This window comes from Oryza glaberrima, chromosome 1 (genome assembly GCF_000147395.1).
Source record: "Oryza glaberrima chromosome 1, OglaRS2, whole genome shotgun sequence".
Classification (NCBI taxonomy): Eukaryota; Viridiplantae; Streptophyta; class Magnoliopsida; order Poales; family Poaceae; genus Oryza; species Oryza glaberrima.
The window spans coordinates 25724566-25742797 of record NC_068326.1 but is presented as its reverse complement, the minus strand read 5'-3'; the positions used below and the strand labels follow the sequence as shown (position 1 = coordinate 25742797).

The 18232-nt window shown below is 46.3% G+C and overlaps 3 protein-coding genes across 3 annotated transcripts; all 3 read right to left on the bottom strand.

Moving 5' to 3' along the window:
• Nucleotides 1-4099: 4099 nt before the first annotated feature.
• Nucleotides 4100-4989, bottom strand: LOC127758341 (uncharacterized). Its single transcript, XM_052283897.1, has one exon. It carries the CDS (start codon nt 4886-4888, stop codon nt 4322-4324), a length of 567 nt encoding a protein of 188 aa, XP_052139857.1. The 5' UTR covers nt 4889-4989; the 3' UTR covers nt 4100-4321.
• Nucleotides 4990-7250: 2261 nt separating this feature from the next.
• LOC127770788 (65-kDa microtubule-associated protein 3) lies at nt 7251-11529 on the bottom strand. The gene is made up of 13 exons (XM_052296593.1): nt 11275-11529; nt 11022-11117; nt 10710-10916; nt 9858-10106; nt 9518-9727; nt 9285-9440; nt 9028-9187; nt 8783-8934; nt 8601-8688; nt 8407-8483; nt 8258-8332; nt 7934-8168; nt 7251-7843 (listed from the first exon to the last, which is right to left on the bottom strand). Exons 2-13 carry the CDS (start codon nt 11091-11093, stop codon nt 7455-7457), a joined length of 2070 nt encoding a protein of 689 aa, XP_052152553.1. The 5' UTR covers nt 11094-11117; nt 11275-11529; the 3' UTR covers nt 7251-7454.
• An 886-nt stretch (nt 11530-12415) lies between these two features.
• LOC127770798 (ATP synthase subunit beta, mitochondrial-like) lies at nt 12416-16635 on the bottom strand. The gene is made up of 9 exons (XM_052296599.1): nt 16070-16635; nt 15119-15194; nt 14928-15016; nt 14667-14784; nt 14481-14584; nt 14233-14391; nt 13866-14090; nt 13472-13783; nt 12416-12799 (listed from the first exon to the last, which is right to left on the bottom strand). The coding sequence occupies exons 1-9, from the start codon at nt 16544-16546 to the stop codon at nt 12686-12688; spliced, it is 1674 nt and encodes a 557-aa protein (XP_052152559.1). The 5' UTR covers nt 16547-16635; the 3' UTR covers nt 12416-12685.
• Nucleotides 16636-18232: the final 1597 nt, after the last annotated feature.

The window sequence follows — 18232 nt, the reverse complement described above, 5'->3', positions numbered from 1 at the left end:
CTTACACACCATTTCAATATGAAAACAAGAATAATTAAAAATTAAAAATAGGTGAGACCCATACATAAGGCTCTTAGAAAAAATATATGCATAACAAAGTTGGGCCTACCTGTCATTCTCTTCCTTCTCCTCCCTTTCGTCCTCTTTCTCACTCAAGAAGTTGATGCCGCCGCTCGATTGCGACTGGCCACTATGACATTAGGGACGGTAGTGCGTAGCTAGGGAGGCCACCAGCGACTGGATGGAGAGAAGAGGGAGGTGAACTCACCGGTGTGCTCGAAGAGGTGGAGCTCCACCGGATGACGATGGTGTGGTGAGGGGAGCCAGAGACGCTTTGGGCAATGAAGAGAGGAAGATGGCGAGGGGAGCTCAGTGGAGGCTAGGCAGTCCTCTTCAACGGGCTCAGCCCTAGATCCCTAGATCAGTGCGGGAGGAGGCATGTTGCCGCCCCGAGCATCATGGCATCTTAACGCAGTGCTCGTCGCCACCTCTTGTCAGTCCCGCCCCCGAGCTCACCGCTACGATAACATCGTGTGGAGCATGCCACCTCTTCGGATTTGGCATTCATTAGAAAGGGAGGTTGCCAACGCCAGATCCACTCTCCTCTAGCTTCCTCGATCCGTAGTTGTTCTCGACGCTGGATTGGCTCCCCTCTTTGGCTCCTCAATCAATTGCCACCGTTGAGGATGTTGCCGAGAACTCGCCACCGCTTGGTCCTTGTTGTTGATGCCTCCTTGGCCAACACCACCACCTCCTTCCTCATTGATGCACAGATTGCCAGGGAGAAGCCTACTAAAGGATAGGAACTATAGGATCTAGAGGCCAGCGATGGTGGCAATGACCGCCAAGGTGAGAGCATGGTGATCCATGGACACCACCCGTGCATTGAGACGGCACGCGAGGAGGCAGCCAAACCACCCTCAAAACAATAAAGAAAGTTGTTTTGTACCAGTTTTAACACTTGTGAGAAGCGATATACCCTATTTTGTGGTTGAGAGATATAGGGTCTGTTCACTTTGATGTCATTTTCTACCATACCATTTTTTAGCAAAATTGACAAAAAAAAATGTCTACGTTTAGTTTGTTATCAAATTTAGTCAATACATAAAAAATACTGCCAAAATTTTGGCAATCGCCAAAACTTGATAAGGTTTATTTTGGTTACAATCTGAACATGCCCATAAATTACACTTGGCCTATAATTGAGGGAGTCCAAATAGACTTTTTCTTTCTCTCCCAGTGGCGGAGGGTGGGATTGCATATGGCAGGGCCAGGCTCACCGACGCTGTGGTCTATTGTCCCTGTCCTTTATCTCCTCAAAGAGGATCGTCACCGATTCATGGCAATGAGGCCTGTTTGCATAGGGCTGCAATAGTGGCCCATCCACGTGTATGGCATAGGATCATGGCCTAGTGGCATACTGGTATATATGGGTACATACGAATCGACTGGAATTTCAGTCTATCAGACAAGGTCTGATACAGTTTTGTACTCCTTCCGTTTCACAATGTAAGACTTTCAGGCATTGTCCACGTACATATAGATGCTAATGAATCTAAACACATCTAAATGAATATGGACAATGCTGTAAAGTCTTATATTGTGAAACGGAAGAAGTATTCTACTGCATCCGTTTCACAATATAAGTCATTCTAGCATTTCCCACATTCATATTGATGTTAATATATCTAGATTCATTAACATCAATATGTATATAGGAAATGCTAGAATAACTTATATTGTGAAACGGAGGAAGTACATTTCTACGGCCTCTGTATGTATGTGTGTGCGCGTGTGTTAGTACGTGTGTAACAGTTAGTCATAGAATATTTCTAAGCCACACCCCGAAATCTTTACAAAGTCACTGGATATTTGTGTAACCAGTAAACAGCAGCTTTCGCAGGAAATTAACCTACCAGATTGGTTGATGGACAAGCCAGTACATCCACCGCAAACTGGTAAAACTGGAAGAAAAAATTTCCTTCGTCACTGCTAGCCAGGGTTTGAAAACCATTTTCCGCCCAACAAATTTTGTGTGTGTGAATTTGTTTAAAGTCACTCAAAATTTATTTACGTTTTTCGTCCCGAAATTTTGGTCTCGCCTATAGAAATGTGCAAAACGAAATTGTAAACACTGCGCTGCTAGCTAGAGCCTGTAGTTGATATGCATGAGATCTCCGCTAACTAATCAGCAGATGGCTCTGACCTGAGAAATAAAATCCCTCACCATCCTCCATTGCAACTTGTTCTGCATGCAAGTGAACTCCAAGCAATTAATCATTCGCAGGCCATGATTTGATATCCCGGTTTCTCTCTCTTCCTCTCTGTCTCTCTCTTGCAGTTGCATAAGATAGTGGAGGGACTTGTGGCTTCGCTGGTCCGGATCAGCACCGTCAAAGCTAGCCTAGCAAGCACAGCACCACCATATAGTGTGGGTTGCGTCATGGCATTATTCCAAAGCATCTTTATATTAGCTTTAATCTTGTTTGCTAGTAGTAGCTACACTGCATTTCGTCAATTAATCTGTCAACCTTTCTTTTTCTGCTCTCCTCTCTCATGTGTATGTCTGCACTCTGCAGCTTTGCTTTCCTCTGAAGAATTGGGGGAAGGAACAGTGTTTCGAAAACAACAGCGTAATTAACCCACTTTGATTACATGGTTGGTTGATTGATCTATTCACTAACAAAAATACAATGAGTGGAGCAGTGACACAGTGTGAGAGGCTGAGAGCCAATAATTTCATTAGCTGCTGTGTAGATGTCGTACGTGCCTTTGTTGTCGCTGTTTGATAAAGCTTGGAAGCAACGTATGGGCGTCACATAAATAAATGGAGCAAGACATTTCTTCTTTCTTTTTTTGCACTAGACTTCTATAATTTCCACGCCTTTTCAAATAACTGGTTGGAAATGAGTATATGGTAGACCAGAGAACGACCAAGAACACTGTTCTCCACTTTTCCTGAAAGGATCAGCCATTAATTTCTTCGGTCTCTGGAATCAACCAGCTGGTTTGGTTTTTCAAGAAAAAAAAGAAAATTATGTGAATTCAGGCCCCCTTTATTTAAAATGAAAATATAGGAATAAAAGTTTTGTAGAATTCCAATCATAAAAGATTTTTTCTTATATAGCCATTTGGAACAAAGGATTGAAAACTATTGAATCCTACGAAATTCATAAAGAGTTTTGGAGGATTTTTAACATGAGGTCCAAACCTCATAGAAAGTTTTCTATGATTCTATATATTTCATTTAATTCTTGTGTTTTCCTTGTTGTCTAATCAAACAATCATTTCTGTATATTGTTGTGTTTTAGAATTATTTATTTTACACTTAAATTTCTATCAGAATCCCATGCTTTACCTATTTCTCCGTTTTCTAAATCCTACATTTCAAAATAAGCCCTTAGCATATACTAGCATCATTTGCATTATGATTTGCTTGATCTGACGAGACAATTGAGCGGTTCATATGTCTTGAGCACGGCATGCGTGAGTGCTACTACTTCATGAGTCATTCTACCCTCACGATAGTCAATGATTTATACTGCTCCATAACCTACTTTTGTTCAGTTCTCTAACTGAAGCAGTAGCCACTTGTGTTGGTGTGCCAATAGAATCACGGCCAGTGTTGGAGAGACGGAATTAATGTGTTTTTAGCTCAACAAGTTGCCAAGTTACCCATGAGCCCATGAGATACAATTTGACCAAACAAACCAGAACTTGCCATTCAGATATTGACCATATGGTTTGTGAGGATTGGAGCAGAAAATATCCACAAATATCTGACACACAGAATTGTTTTTGGACTTTTGCAACCTTGCAGAAAATGGTTTATGCTATAAAATCAACAGTTTTTCGCTAGATTTAGATACTTTGGATCTAGAAATATACAATTCCAATAATCCATTCTAATATTCTAGAAGGAAAAAAGAAGAGATTCTTCGAATTCTTTCTTAAAAGATCAGCATAAGTACAGATTTAAGCCTATAGAACAGATGGATCCTGTAGTTCGTTTTCTAGAAAATATGCACTAGTTCCTACCGATCAAAATGATCTGAGCAATTTTCTTCATTGCAAACAGACCTGAATCAGAGTGCATAAGTAGGTGAAATGTTCAAATATCTTCATTTCATTAATCATCTTTCCACCGAGCTTTTTCTTCCATATATTCCCCTTTCCTCTCTCAAAAAAAAACATGAAAAAAGAGGTGGCGCCAAAGAAAGAAATATTTTACATAGCGTTCAAAAGAAGGAAAAAATATTACGAGAAATGGCCTTTTGCCATCCCAGTTGTGTTACTTGTTGGCTACTGAATTCAACTATCACTAGCATCTTGCTGCTGGAGCGTAGCTCTCCTCGTGTATGGTCTCCAACGTCGGCCGCCTCGACCGGCGGCCGCCGCTGATCCGCTGCTTGAGCTCGCTGATCTCCGCCTCGGCCGCCGCGTCGCCCACGGCCATCTCGTCCAGCCTCGGCCGCGCGGCGTCTTCCTCCTCCTCGGCCATCGCGGCGTCGTGCTGCGGCGCCACCACGACGGCCGCCACCTTGGCCGTGGCGGACGACCTCCGCGCGGCGGCCTGATCCCTGGACACCGCGGCCGCCAGGCGCGCCATGTCCGCCGGCGCGGCGGGCGCGCCCAGTCGCTTCATGGGGAACGCGGCGTACAGGCCCCCGAGCTCGAGGTCCTCGTCGGCGCCGAGCGCCGCGATCCTTCCCCCCGCCCGCAGCGCGCGCGCGTCCGCGAGGAAGTGGCCCGGCGCCTCGAGCATCAGCTCCGCCGCCTTCGCCGGCACCTTCACCGCCCTCACCGCGCCGTCCGGCAGCACCACCTTCGCCCCCCTCGCCGCCCCCGGCACCCTCGCCATCGTGCACGACGCCAGGTGGTTCCCCATGCCAACGAGGTAGAGCTCGCCGGCTACGCTTGGTAGCTGAAGAGAGTGTTGCGTTTGTTCTGGGTGATCAGCGTGCCAGTGTTTGTGTGTGTGCGCGAGTGTGTGTCTGGTTTGTCGCGGTGGGATGCGAGGCCGCGAGATATATAGGTGGGGTGGTGGTGATGGAGTGGTGGTTGCGGGTGGCGTGGACTTTGCTTGTCGGAAACGCGTACGAGTACGACGACGTGAGAGGGAAAAGGCGCAGCGGGCGGCGAACTGGGCGTTCGATGGCGCGATGGGTGTGTTGGTGATTTTGTGTTGTGTCAGATGTGTTTCTGAGGGGAAAGTTGCGTGAGATGGCGGTGGCGTACGTGGTGCCGGGCTGCCGGCTCGGTGGATTCGCGGGCGGGTCGTGGTGGTGGTGGTGGTGGAAGTGTGGAAACGCAGTCGATTTGCGCGTAGGGCCGGGCGTGGGGCCGACCGACCACGGCGCGCCGCGGGCGCGGGGGGCTCGGGTCCGGTGCTATGAGCCTATGATATGCTTTGCTTGGTGCGATGCGTGCGGCCGCCGGTGACGTGACAACTGACGAGAGAGTCGATCTATTCGATCGGCTCGACCGGCCGCACGGCGCGTGGTGGAACCTGCTGGTTCGTTCTTCCGTCTCGTGTGTTCGGTGAATCCCAAACACCTGAAAGGGAAAGATGGTGCACGGATGTAGTAGGGCGGATGAGATGGCAGGGCGACATATTTATTTGGCACGAAACACCGGAACAACATGTAGGTTTGTTTGAAGCGCAGGAATTTCCATGACTCGTGAGCAGGGTTTACTTTTTGGTATGCACAATCATTTCGGGGTGGACTGAAACTTCAAGATTTCAATTAAATAATATTGAAAAAATGAAGAACTTTTGCTATTTTCGAACAAGTTCTTTTTTTGCTAAATTTAAAAAGTGCAGCAGCCAAAATAACCTGAAATTTGGGAGATTTTGGAAATTTAGGTCTAAATTTGATGCGCATATGATAGGCATTAATAGATCAGTGTGTGGCCTCAGTACGTGGATGATGTGTCGTTTATAGAACACACTTGATCCGCTGGATAAATGACCCGGAACTTGCTTGTCCCGCGCCCGTCAACTTTGAGTAAGCAGCACGCAGTTCATCACCAGGACGGCAGTTCATCATTCGTCACCATTTTCGCTTTCACTGCACCTCGAAGTCGCGCCTACAAATTCGCTGTACGACCTGTACCCAAACGGTAGGACGCGGACAGCGACAGCGACAGTCCAGGGCGAAACAAGCCCAGCTGAGCTGATCAGTGTGCGATGTTAAGGGGGGACACGCAGCTTGACCCCGGAAAAGGGTGCAGGACTTGACTCCCACACTCCGGTCCCTCCAGGCCCTCATCATCACCAAAAACGTGACATGATCCAACCGTAACCTGTACCGATGATGATGAAGTGATGCAATGCAATACAGCTCCTCACACACAACTAGTACACAAGTCCACACAGCCACCAGATAATGTCACCGACGAAACCGCCCGGAAGCCGCACGCATGGGGGAGACAGACAGGGCGAGAGTGCTTGCAAGTTGCAACGGGGGCTAGCGCATGACACCGGGGCCGCGCACATGCCGGGCCCCGCCCGCCCGCGCGCGCCTGGGCGGCATTATGCGTGCGGGCGAGCGTACGTGCGTCGTGCGGTTGTGCCCCCGCCGGCCACACACCCGTCGTCGCGCGCGGTCTCGCGTCCGTCTTGACGTTCATGGCGCCCTCGGCGCGCGGTGTGGCGTGGCGTGGCGCGGCGGGTGGTGTACTGTGTCGTACGTGCGGCTCTGGCTCCAGCCGGAATTGAGAGGGAAACTCTTCTGTCCCCCGGGTGGCTGAAAAGAACGGGCGGTGCAGGGCACTGGGGGGCCAGTAGCAGGCACAACTAGCTGCTCGATTTCATGGTGTTGATGGGCGTTACGTAGCGTTTTGGTTTTGCTTGAGGCTTGACGGTGGTGGAAAAGTGTTTTGGGACAAAAGTCCGGGGTGAAAAATGGCTGGCTCGTTTGTTGGTTGCTGGAGTCAGTCAAGTCAGCCTTCGGTGGCCTGCTCACTCGAGAGTGACACACACATCATGTTCGCCCGAGCGATACGATACGATAGCTTCCCATGTCCAGAAGACTTTCAAGGAGTCAGGTGGGACAAACGAATTACCAGAATCAAGAAAACTTTTTTCTTTGCGAGGGACAATCCAGAAACTGATGGAACTTACTGTGCAGGCTAACCACCAAAATTCCAAAACGATCCTTCCTATAATACCTCCCGTACTAACAGGTTTCTATTCTGGAGGGCATACAGTATATGTAACAGTAACTATCCCTATCCACAGCAAGAAGTATTCATCAAAGAGAACAGAAATGTTTCGTGCTGCCGAGAAAGCTGTACTGAGCTGTTTTACTGGTTGTAGAAAACATTAAAACAATTGCAGTAAATCAGAATAGTGCTACTAGAAAGGCCGACTATTGTTGACCAACATACGCAATGGCCACCGACAAGAAAATGCAGTCAGATTTCAACTACGTACATAAATTGATCAACAGTTAAACCATTTGCCTGGCCAGATAGATGGCGAGCCGCCTTTCTTCAAAGGAGTAGTCGATGTCCTCCTGCAATGTTACCTCTGGCTTGTCGTAAACAAGGGAAACTGGAGTTGCTGAAACCTTGTTGGCCAGAGAGGGAGTCATTGCCATCTGCATTGGAGCCGTAACAGTCATCGGAGTCTTGGGATTCAGTGCTGTAAATGTCTTCGGAGTCCTGTTCTCATCATCCTCAGTGTTATTGGTGATAGGGCGCACAGGCGTCGACGAGACACTGTTTCCTGGTGTGATCTGAGCAAAAGGTTTACGAGGTGTCTCCGTCTCACGTAGAGTACTGGCATTGAAAGACAACTTCTTGATAGGCAATCCGGCAATGTCCAAACCTCTACTACCTGATATTGTTTGCTTGAGTTAGACATATGTTCAAGTGAAAATAAGAGGAAAAAGAAATATATCGACACATGATAGCTAGTAGGGCTTACTAGGGGACAAAGTGCCGATTTCTTCAGTTTTCTTGGCAGCACGAACAGACTTTGAATGCAGTATATCAGTCTTCGGGGGTTGCATGGTGGCTCCACCAAGAGATAGCCTTCGGTTTGCACCACCCATAGAGTGCCTAGGTGCCTTCTTTGTACTTAGGGGCTTGGATGGACTGGGTTTTGATCCGTACAAAGCTTCCTGCTCCGCTTTGAGCTGATCCTGGAGCTTCTTCTGATCCTGCAGGTATATTCAAGTATTAGAGCGTATTCACAGAAGGTGAAAAGATGATTTAGACAATACATGAATATTAGGCGAGAGCATAATACCCTTTGTCTCTTCTTCTCTTGCTCTTTCTCCTGACGAACGAACATATATTCATCAAGCATTGACGAAAGGCTAACCTGTAAGAATTGCAAGAAAGGCACTTCAGCAAGAAACAAAAATAGACCCGATCAATGAGAGTAAGAAAACCTACACCATCATATGTGAAATCCTCCTTTCCTCGTTCATTTTTCCATGCAGCAATTTTTGTTCTCAAAACATCTACCATTCCTGCTCAGCACAAATCAAAAGGATATCAGATTGTAGTAATGGCAAGAGTTAAAATTGTAAATTAAATATGCACTTGATAAGGAAGTTCCAAACACATAAATCATTGAGTAACATTACCAGGAATCTTGTTGACCAAAGTACGAGCCTTTTCAGCCCTCTTTAGTGTTAGATGTGCTCCCCTCCCAGCATTGTAACGATTATCATCCTAAAAAAGCCAAAGCCAGGAAATATCAGTACCACATTATTTGCTAAACAAATATACAAAGACGACATGATATAGCTTCAGCTAGCATCCATACTTTGTTGTAATCTTCCAGCCAGGCTTCCTCTTCACAAGCATTTTGCCATCTTTCAACTTTCTCAAGAATATCCTTCCGGCTAAAAGCTTCCTCTTTCACTGTTGCAATGTGAGCTTCAATTTGTTCAAGTACTAGTGAGGGATCAATAGCTCCTGCGAACAGAACACAGACCAGGTATATGAACTCTGTCTGGTATGACAATTGTCAGGCACAATAAAAGGCAGTAAGGCAGGAGAGTATCTTACCAGCTTCAATAGCTTCAATGCTAAACTCCTCTGCATAACCTTCCTCGCCAACAAGATGAGCACGTCTTCTATGCTCTTCAAGTTCTGCTTTCTTTTTTAAAACAAGATCTTTCATCTTACTTGCTTTCAGTTGTTCAAGCCTTAACACCTCAGATTCGACCTACAGTTATAAGTATAGTCGATGAACATTCATATCTTAATAAAAATATAACACAATACGAACATAAATTTTTGCAATCTCAGTGATGATAAATTACATAATTCAGGAAATCTGTGGAGAGGGTGTTTGGTTCAGTTATCTCTTGTTCTGAAGCAGCAATATTGCATGTTATATTCTGAAACATCTGCTGCTCTTCAAGTGGAGTATCCATGAGATTCCATAGCTCGAGCATGCTAGAAGCAAAATCTTGAAGCTGCCAAAATCAGATTAACCAAGTTAAAGACTGAAAGTGTTCATTGATACCTCTACAATGGTACAGGCAATGCTGACCTTTTGCATCCTTTGGATCTTCATTTCACGCAGTCTGTTTGCGGCAGCAGCAAGCCTCTCAATTGTAGTGTTGCTCAGGTTCTTTGATCCTTCAGCTTCGTCCAAGCTAGGGTGCACCTCATATACTGTTTGCTTGAAGTCTATGCCAAGCACCTCACATAAGGAATGCAAAGAATTCAAATGTTCTATCACTTGCTTTAGCCGATCGCTCTGTGAGAAACAAACATGTATATGGCATAGTGAGATTTTATACAAGAAATGAAAAGGATTCTTGATAGATAGAGACACGATGACAACATGACTGGTGAAAATGGATAAAGATGGTATTAGTGATGATGACCTTCTCCTTCTGAAGGGATTCCAGGTCCTTCGTCAACTCATCAAGCTTTCTTAATGACAGGTCAGACTGATCAACCGGAACTTTAAAGGGAACAAAATCGGCTGGCCTTATTTCAGACGAAATTTTCTTAATCTGCTCTATGACATGAACAAACTGGTTCCATCGTTCGACCTTTTTCTTTTTCATTTCTTCCAAATACGGAACAATTGCATTCAACTCCTCTCTTAAGCCATGAAGCTTCTGATTTGACTGCAAAATTTCAGATGAAATGCATGTTACTGCATGAATGGCTGAGGAAGTGCTAAAATCTACAGTCAAGCAGAATTGATTAGTCAAGAAGGTAGAATGTATTCAACAAATAAAACGTACTTGAGGCAGTAACTTAGTCATGCTGCCGGTAAAACAGTAAATATATTATTCATGCTGAACATATTCAAACTGAAGGAAACAGATAAATTTTACAAAACATATATCCTAAATTGCTAATGCATGGGAACAGCAGTAAAAAGTATAGAACCGATTGAGCAGTAACTGGGCATAAAGTCGAGAATAGAAGTGAGAAAGAAATGTAAGCTCTGCCAACACTTTCCCTTAATATATTGATACGCTACTACTAATCAGTTAGAAAAATGTTAACTGCTGATGGAGTTCTACACGGTTTAGCTCCATCAGATCAACAATGCAAGCAGTAGTACTATCATCTTACAACAGAAATCGTAGCTTTTAGTTCTCTACTAAATCTTCCTTTTCTTCCATCGCCAATTAGCACAGTTCCACAGGAATTCGACTTCCATCTTTTGATCCAACCATGCGATACCTCTTTTACAGCCATTGGTGGAGCCAGAAACTAACCTGTCTAACGTGCACGGGCGGCTCGCCCATGGCTGAGCAGATGCCGGCGAGCTCTGCCTCGCCCTCGGCGATGGCCTTCCGCAGCTGGGCGCGGCTCCGGTTCGCCTGGTCGACCTTCCGCCTGTAGACCTCCAGGCACTCCTGCTCGAGCTCCAGCAGCATCCTGTCCCTCGTCGTGTCGGGCTCACCGACCTCATCCCAAATCACCTGAAACAGAACGAGAGAAGAAAAAAACCCCGTAAATCCTCCACTGCCATGCCAGAACCAACACGAGTAGCCGGGAAATGGTTGAATCGGCAAGCGGTGACATACATTGAGCTCCAGTAGAAGCGAATCGCATGTCGTCGACATCTGGTGAAGCTGGTCCTTCACCGCGCTACTCATCGCGAGGTGCGAAGAACAGTAGGCCTGCAGAGCAGTCACAGACATCAAATCCAACCTCCTCAGCGAGACACCCGCCGCGCCGCTACCGCCGCCGCCGCAGCGCGCGTCAGTAACCCGCCGGGATCGCGACTAGGCCTAGGGTTTCGGGCCCGAGAAAACCGCAGGCGAGTTGGGGGCTTACCTCTTCGCCGCTCGGCGCGGTCTCGTCGAGCGGGGAGGGCGAGACGGGGCGGCGGATTCTGGCTGGGGTCGCCGGCGATCGGAGCCTCAGATGCGAGAGAGGCGGAGGAGAGGGGGAGGAGAGGAGAGGAGAGGAGACGACGGAGAGTGTAGTGTGATTTGAAATATTTTGAAATACTGTAGGGGGAGGGGAGGAGAGGCGGAGAAGAATTTGGGGATTTCAGAATTCGAAGGGATCCGGAGAAGGGGACAGCGGCAGAGAGACGTTAGCGAGGGAGCCTTTATTGGACCGGCTCCCCGCAGCGATCGCATCTCCGGGCCTACGTTTTGAATTGGGCGGTCGCGATTGAGCTGTTCCGGCCTTCTGGGCGCAGGAGATTGCCAAATCGGATGCGAATGGGACACGTGGGAGACGGGACACGGTGTACTGACAGGTGGGGCCCATTGTTTGCTAGCCAGGAGTTAAACGCGAAATTTGTAGGCCCGTTAACCTCTGTCTCACGTTAAGCTACAAAATATAAGCTGGTTATGCGAAAATTATCGCTACGTATTACAAGTGCAATATTTCAGGAAGGCTTCTTAAAAAAAGAGCAATATTTCACCGAAGATGTTAACTATGTAGGCGACATGGAAAATATGCAAGGCGAGGCGATAAAAAATGAACATCGAAATTTCGAAATTGCAGGTTAATAGAACCATACAAATTACGCTGAAAACGAAACTCGAAGAGGATTCGGAACAGCTAGAAACCTCAATGATATGCTCTCTGGCTGTGTTTAGTTCGTGTGCCAAAATTTTTTTTAACACATTTAAAGTATTAAACGTAGACAAATAACAACATAATTTATAGATTCCGCATGTAAACTGCGAGACAAATTTATTAAGCATAATTAATCCATCATCAAATCATGATATAATTAGACTTAAAAAATTCGTCTCGCGATTTACATACAAACTGTGCAATTATTTTTTTCGTCAACATTTAATGCTCCATACATGTGTCCAAACATTTAATGTGACGGAAAAATGGAAGGTTTGAAGAAAAAATTTTGAATCGAAACACGGCCTATATCGGCTCTCAAAACATGTTGGAAGTATAAATGAGGGGTTTTAGTATAAATGAGGAGTTTTCACAGAGGTGCTGTATGGGAGACCAATATTTCAGTGTTTTCAGCAAGTAACAAGTTCACGGACTGCCGGACTGGCCGCACATCACACAAAAAGAGAACTCAATTCTTCCTTGAAGGGCAGTAAGCCAAACAAATAGGTCACTGCAAATCCTTATTTGGAAAAAAGTGGAGGGGAAAAACATCGATCAGCAGGGCCGGGCCTCCTGCATGTAAGTACATGTCCTGGCTAACAAACATAAAAGGCACAACATGTTGACCTCCAAATGTTAAAAATTGCATCGCTTATGAAGCGGACTCCTTGGCAATCTTCTCTGCCTTGGCAATGACCTCATCGATTCCTCCAACCATGTAGAATGACTGCTCAGGAAGGTCATCATACTTCCCGTCCAATACACCCTGTGACATGTCGAGAAAATTCATTACTCGGTAGAAATGCAGACAGCACAAGATAAGAGTCATGATCATGACTGGTGGAAAAAAAATAGTAGACATTGGAGTGATGATTTTGTAAGACCCCCGAGGACAAAGATAATGCACCATGAGAAACAAGGATAACAAAACATATTGCTTTTTAGACGCATTTTTGGCTGTCATAAAAACTATATCTCTTCACTAATAAGAAAATGGCCAGATGTACTGGTAATGTTTGACACGAGTTCACAAGAGTAATGTTAGCACTTCTACTTTCTATTACTTGTTACACTGCAACAATATGCTGCTGCCTTGCGGAGTACTATATTGTAGCCACGTAACCATTGACTTAGGAAAAGGAAGATGATACAGGGCTTGACAAATATTGTCAAGTTAGCATAGCTAAATAGCAGGTAAATTGATTTTTATGCCACATCAGGTTTTAATTTATGTTCTATGACCATAACAGATGAGTTCATCTCATGAACCACAGTTCTTGTCACATGATCTCCAAGTTCCAACTTAAATACTAAAACCCTGCTCTCTTCTTGTATCTAAATAATCACGATAGCCTAAACATTGTAACTTGCAGCCAAAAACTCTACTGTGGAAATGTTGTTCCAAAGGGGAATAAATAACAACAGTCAAAATACATACCTGGAAACTTTGAACGCTCTCCTTCAGCTCAACATACTTTCCAGGTGCACCCGTGAAAACTTCGGCAACGTGGAAGGGCTGGCTAAGGAACCGCTGAATCTTCCTAGCACGAGCGACTGTCAACTTATCATCCTCACTGAGCTCGTCCATTCCCAGAATGGCAATAATATCTTGAAGATTCTTGTAATTCTGAAGAACCTTCTGAACACCACGAGCTGTGTTGTAGTGGTCCTCACCCAGTACATGGGGAGACAACATTCTGGATGTGGAATCCAAAGGATCGACAGCAGGATAAATACCAAGCTCAGAAATCTGCATATCCAGTACAAATAAATCCATTTATGATAGGAAAGATATTAATATTTCAAATTGTAAAAAGATTAGGTAGGCATACCTGTCGTGACAACACAGTAGTAGCATCAAGATGGGCAAATGTAGTAGCAGGGGCAGGATCTGTCAAGTCATCAGCAGGCACATAAATAGCTTGAACAGATGTGATAGAACCCTTCTTTGTGGTGGTAATCCGCTCCTGCAGTCCTCCAAGATCAGTAGCAAGGGTTGGCTGGTATCCCACAGCAGATGGGATACGTCCAAGCAGGGCAGACACCTCGGAGTTTGCCTAATACAGAATAATCAAATGAGCAGCTTTGTCAGGTGTAATAATAATGCACATAACAAAAAATAATGTGTGCATCAACTACCATGAATACCATTGCTAGAATTGCCAGAATGAGATGGCATAAGGGTCTCACAAAACTTACCTGAGTGAAACGGAAAATGTTATCAATGAAGAGAAGCACATCCTGCCCTTCAGCATCACGGAAATGCTCGGCAACAGTCAAACCAGTCAGTCCAACACGAGCACGAGCACCCGGGGGCTCATTCATTTGCCCGTAGACAAGAGCACACTTGCTCTCACTCTGCCAAAGGAAAATACTACCTTGTAAGGAGAAATTTCATTAAAGAGAAAATATATACTGATATCATATTTGAAATGTGACTAATTTACCTGCTTGTCACCAAGCTTAATCACACCACTCTCAATCATTTCCCTGTACAAGTCATTACCCTCACGAGTACGTTCTCCAACACCAGCAAAGACAGAGAAACCACCTAAAATAAACAGGTCAACCAGATAAGGCAATGCACAGCACAAGACTTTGGATATGACCATCAAGCTCTGTAGAAAGCAAACCATGAGCCTTCGCAACATTGTTGATCAACTCCATAATAAGTACAGTTTTGCCCACCCCAGCACCACCGAAGAGACCAATTTTACCACCTCTTTGATAAGGTGCAAGGAGATCCACGACCTGATAAATGTGCAATCCTTGTGTAAGACAAAATGGTACAAAAAGGAACGCCTCTTGACAATTAAGAAACCTAACCAACTAGGCAATTTAAAAAGACACAGGGTTTAAGAAAATCATTTCAGAAGAGACAGAAATTAGTGTACCTTAATTCCAGTAACAAGAATCTGTTGCTCTGTAGCTTGCTCAACAAAAGCAGGGGCTTCACGATGGATAGGGAGGAAGTGGTTTGTTGCTGTGGCAAAGAAAGGTAATCAATAACTAAAGATCATAAGGAAGAAAATATAGTATGTATGCATACACCTACAATATACAAATGGATATCATTTAGACTTACTGATATCTCCCTTCTCATCAATAGGCTCACCGATGACATTCATAATACGCCCAAGTGTGGCCCTACCAACAGGAACCTAAAACAGACAAAACAAAGAAATATAAAGAACATGGTTTAGATCAAAGATGGTTATACTGACATTACAACATCAAAGTTCAAGGACAATATATATAGCCTTTTGTCACAGGTAAATAACAAATAATCTTTAGTTTGACACACATTATAAGCCGCACAGAGTGACAGAACTTATAATCAGCAAACCACAATATCTGTAAGCAAAAAAAAAAAAAGGGTCAACCCCCATCACCTAATCTTAAGCTTCCTAAGTTTCTCAGGAAAACAAATATAACTTTTAACTTCACATGATAACTTTAACTTTATTTTAAAAGAAACATTTTTGGACTTCCCGTTATCCCATAGCACATTTTGAGATTGGGAACCTACATTGGGTCACATGCATTTTCTCTCAACCCTCCCTTCATAAAGCCCCTACACCCAAAAGACAAAAGGCCCCTCCTTGATTTGTGTGATTCTGGGACCATAGAGACGAAAAGGAAAAGGCCCATAAGGGCATTCAGTACCTTTACCAAATTATCCAACGGTAAATGTTTTCTCCATCTCCAGATGGCATGACTGGACTGGAAAAATGAATCTACGGGGCAGCATTTGAACATAGAGAATGTATTACATAATTATGTTCGTAAGAGTCAAATTCCATTTGTGGCCTCGCCATTTGGCATTTGATATGTGAATCCGCACTAAATCAGTGCATGGATTCATTAACAAACTATAGTCGCGGATCTGTAAGGTGAGCCTGCCCTAATCAATACACGGATCCGTACATCTAGATCAAATCTACCGACTACTGGTCCGTCATTTCGTCAGACTAGATCCAAATAAACAGTTCCAAACATAGTGATGGACAAGGAACAAGAGGGGGGAGGGCATTACAGTGATGGGAGAGCCGGTGTTGAGCACGCGCTGGCCGCGAACGAGCCCCTCGGTCCCGTCCATGGCGATGGTGCGCACCATGTTCTCCCCGAGATGCTGCGCCACCTCGAGCACGAGGCGGATGTTGTGGTCGAGCACCTCCAGCGCGGTCAGGATCGGGGGCAGGCCCTCGTCGAACCGCACGTCCACGACGGCGCCAATCACCTGGCACACCTGCCCGACGGCGCCAGCGCCCGTGAACTCATCGGTGATCTTGCCGCCCCCGGTGGCCTTGCCCGACGCGGGGGGAGGCGCAGGGGCCGCCTGCGCCGCGGCGGACGACGCGTAGGCGGCGGCGGCGCGGTTCAGGAGGAAGCCCGCGGGGGACGGGCGGTGGTGGGGGTGGAGCGGCGCGCGGCGCGGGCACGGGGAAGGGGAGGCGGCGCGGAGGCGGGAGGCGGAGCGGAGGACGGAGGTGAGGGCCCGGCGGGTCGCCATGGCCGCCGCCGCCGGGGGAGGGGAAGGGGGAAGGCTTGGATCTAGGTTTTCCGAATGGTCTGCGGGGTGAGGGTGGGGGGGAGTGGCGGCGGCTCCGCGCTGCGGGGAATGGTGGTAGGGGTTTGGAGATCGGGTCGGGCTGGGGAATAAGGAGGAGGGGGGAGGGTGGGGTGGGGTGGGGTGGGAGTGCGCGGAGGGATTCGCGGATGGACGCGGTCTTCAGTGGACCGAGATGTGTGGAGCGTGCCTGCTGATGTGTCATTAACGGCTTGTGACGGAGCAGAGTTGAAATGTTAATATAGGGCTAGTTTGGGTTGCGGCCTAAATTAGCCTTACCAATTTTTTCAATGTCAGATTTTGGTAATTTTTGGCATGGCTAATTTTGGCAAAGGAAAAATTGTGTTTGGATTGAAGCCAAAATAGCCTAAATTAATTGTTGAAATGGCCTATTTTCTTAGGCATGCCAAAATTTGGCTCCAAACAAAATAGACAATAAACACTATTGAAATTGCCAAATATTGGTAAGGCCAATATAGGCCTCAAACCAAACCAACCCATAGTGATTGTGGTTCTTTTCAAGTGGTTGAGAAATTGCTCCTGTCAAAACTGAACAGGGATGTTTGCTAAGAAAAAGAATATAAGTTGTAGATAAATAAATAAAGCAATAAAAAATATGGCAAATTTTTCATGCATGTGTAGGGCTGGACGAAAAGCTCACTCGGCTCAGCGTTTTAGCTCGTTATTTATAACGAGCTAGCTGCTCACGAGCCAGCTGCTCACGAGCCAAACACGACAACTGAGCAGCCCAATAAGAAAAAGGACAAGAAAAAGGCCCATCTTCTCTACCGTATTTTTTTAGAATTTTCTCTACCGTAGTTGGAGTTCGATCTCCAGTACATTCCCCAATCCCCTCGATCTATTGCTGCTCTCTCGCCGGTCACACACTCCGCCCGTTGCTCCACCATGCCTGTGCCTCACATTCATCTGTGGCCATCGTCTTCATCGGCCAGCTGGCCGCCCGTAGAAGCAGGAGCTCGTCGAGCACTCAACACCATCCACAGCTCACACCTAACCACACTTCTCCTGCTCCAACCTTGTTCTGATTTGTGACCTTGGCGGTGCGCCATATGCCACCGCCTTGGCAAGGCAAATAGACGACTCCCCATCTCCTTCCGTTGCATTGCCGGCATCACCTCCCATCCGCGTGTGGTCAATTCGTCGGCCGCGGCGTACGTTGCTCCGACGAGGTCTGGCCGGCGCCACCGCGCCACTAGCCATGTGCCCCCCCTCCTGCTCGATTTGTTGGTCGTCGTGGAGTCCACCACTCCGATGAGGTCTGGGCGGCGCCTCTATGTGGTGCTCCTCCTCGACTCGTCAGCCATGGAGGTCTGTCGTTCGCTCGCCCTTCCAAATCCATCTGCGCGTGCGTCGTCCAGATCCAGCTCGCGAGCTAAGCAAGCTAGCTCGAGCTTACAACTGAGTCGAGCCGAGCCGATAACGAGCTAGAGCGAGCCGAGCCGAGCCTGCTCGATATCCACCACTATGCATGTGTTCTTAACGGTTTAAAAGTCAATGCTTTGTGTTATCGATAAGGTATACCTCCTGTAATTGTATTCATATCCACCGGAAATACCGTATATCTAAAATTATATGAAAGGGTGTATTCAAGTTTGGTTAATTCTACAA

Excerpts from the sequence above, each read along its gene's own strand:
- LOC127758341 (XM_052283897.1), bottom strand. The coding sequence starts at position 4,888 with ATGGGGAACCACCTGGCGTCGTGCACGATGGCGAGGGTGCCGGGGGCG.
- LOC127770788 (XM_052296593.1), bottom strand. The coding sequence starts at position 11,093 with ATGAGTAGCGCGGTGAAGGACCAGCTTCACCAGATGTCGACGACATGC. Across the intron at positions 8,333-8,406 it reads AGGATTTCACATATGATGGT|GTTAGCCTTTCGTCAATGCT; the intron begins GTAGGTTTTCTT and ends CAATTCTTACAG. Across the intron at positions 7,844-7,933 it reads AATCGGCACTTTGTCCCCTA|GTAGTAGAGGTTTGGACATT; the intron begins GTAAGCCCTACT and ends AAACAATATCAG.
- LOC127770798 (XM_052296599.1), bottom strand. The coding sequence starts at position 16,546 with ATGGCGACCCGCCGGGCCCTCACCTCCGTCCTCCGCTCCGCCTCCCGC. Across the intron at positions 14,785-14,927 it reads TTCTTGTTACTGGAATTAAG|GTCGTGGATCTCCTTGCACC; the intron begins GTACACTAATTT and ends CACATTTATCAG. Across the intron at positions 13,784-13,865 it reads CTACTGTGTTGTCACGACAG|ATTTCTGAGCTTGGTATTTA; the intron begins GTATGCCTACCT and ends CTGGATATGCAG.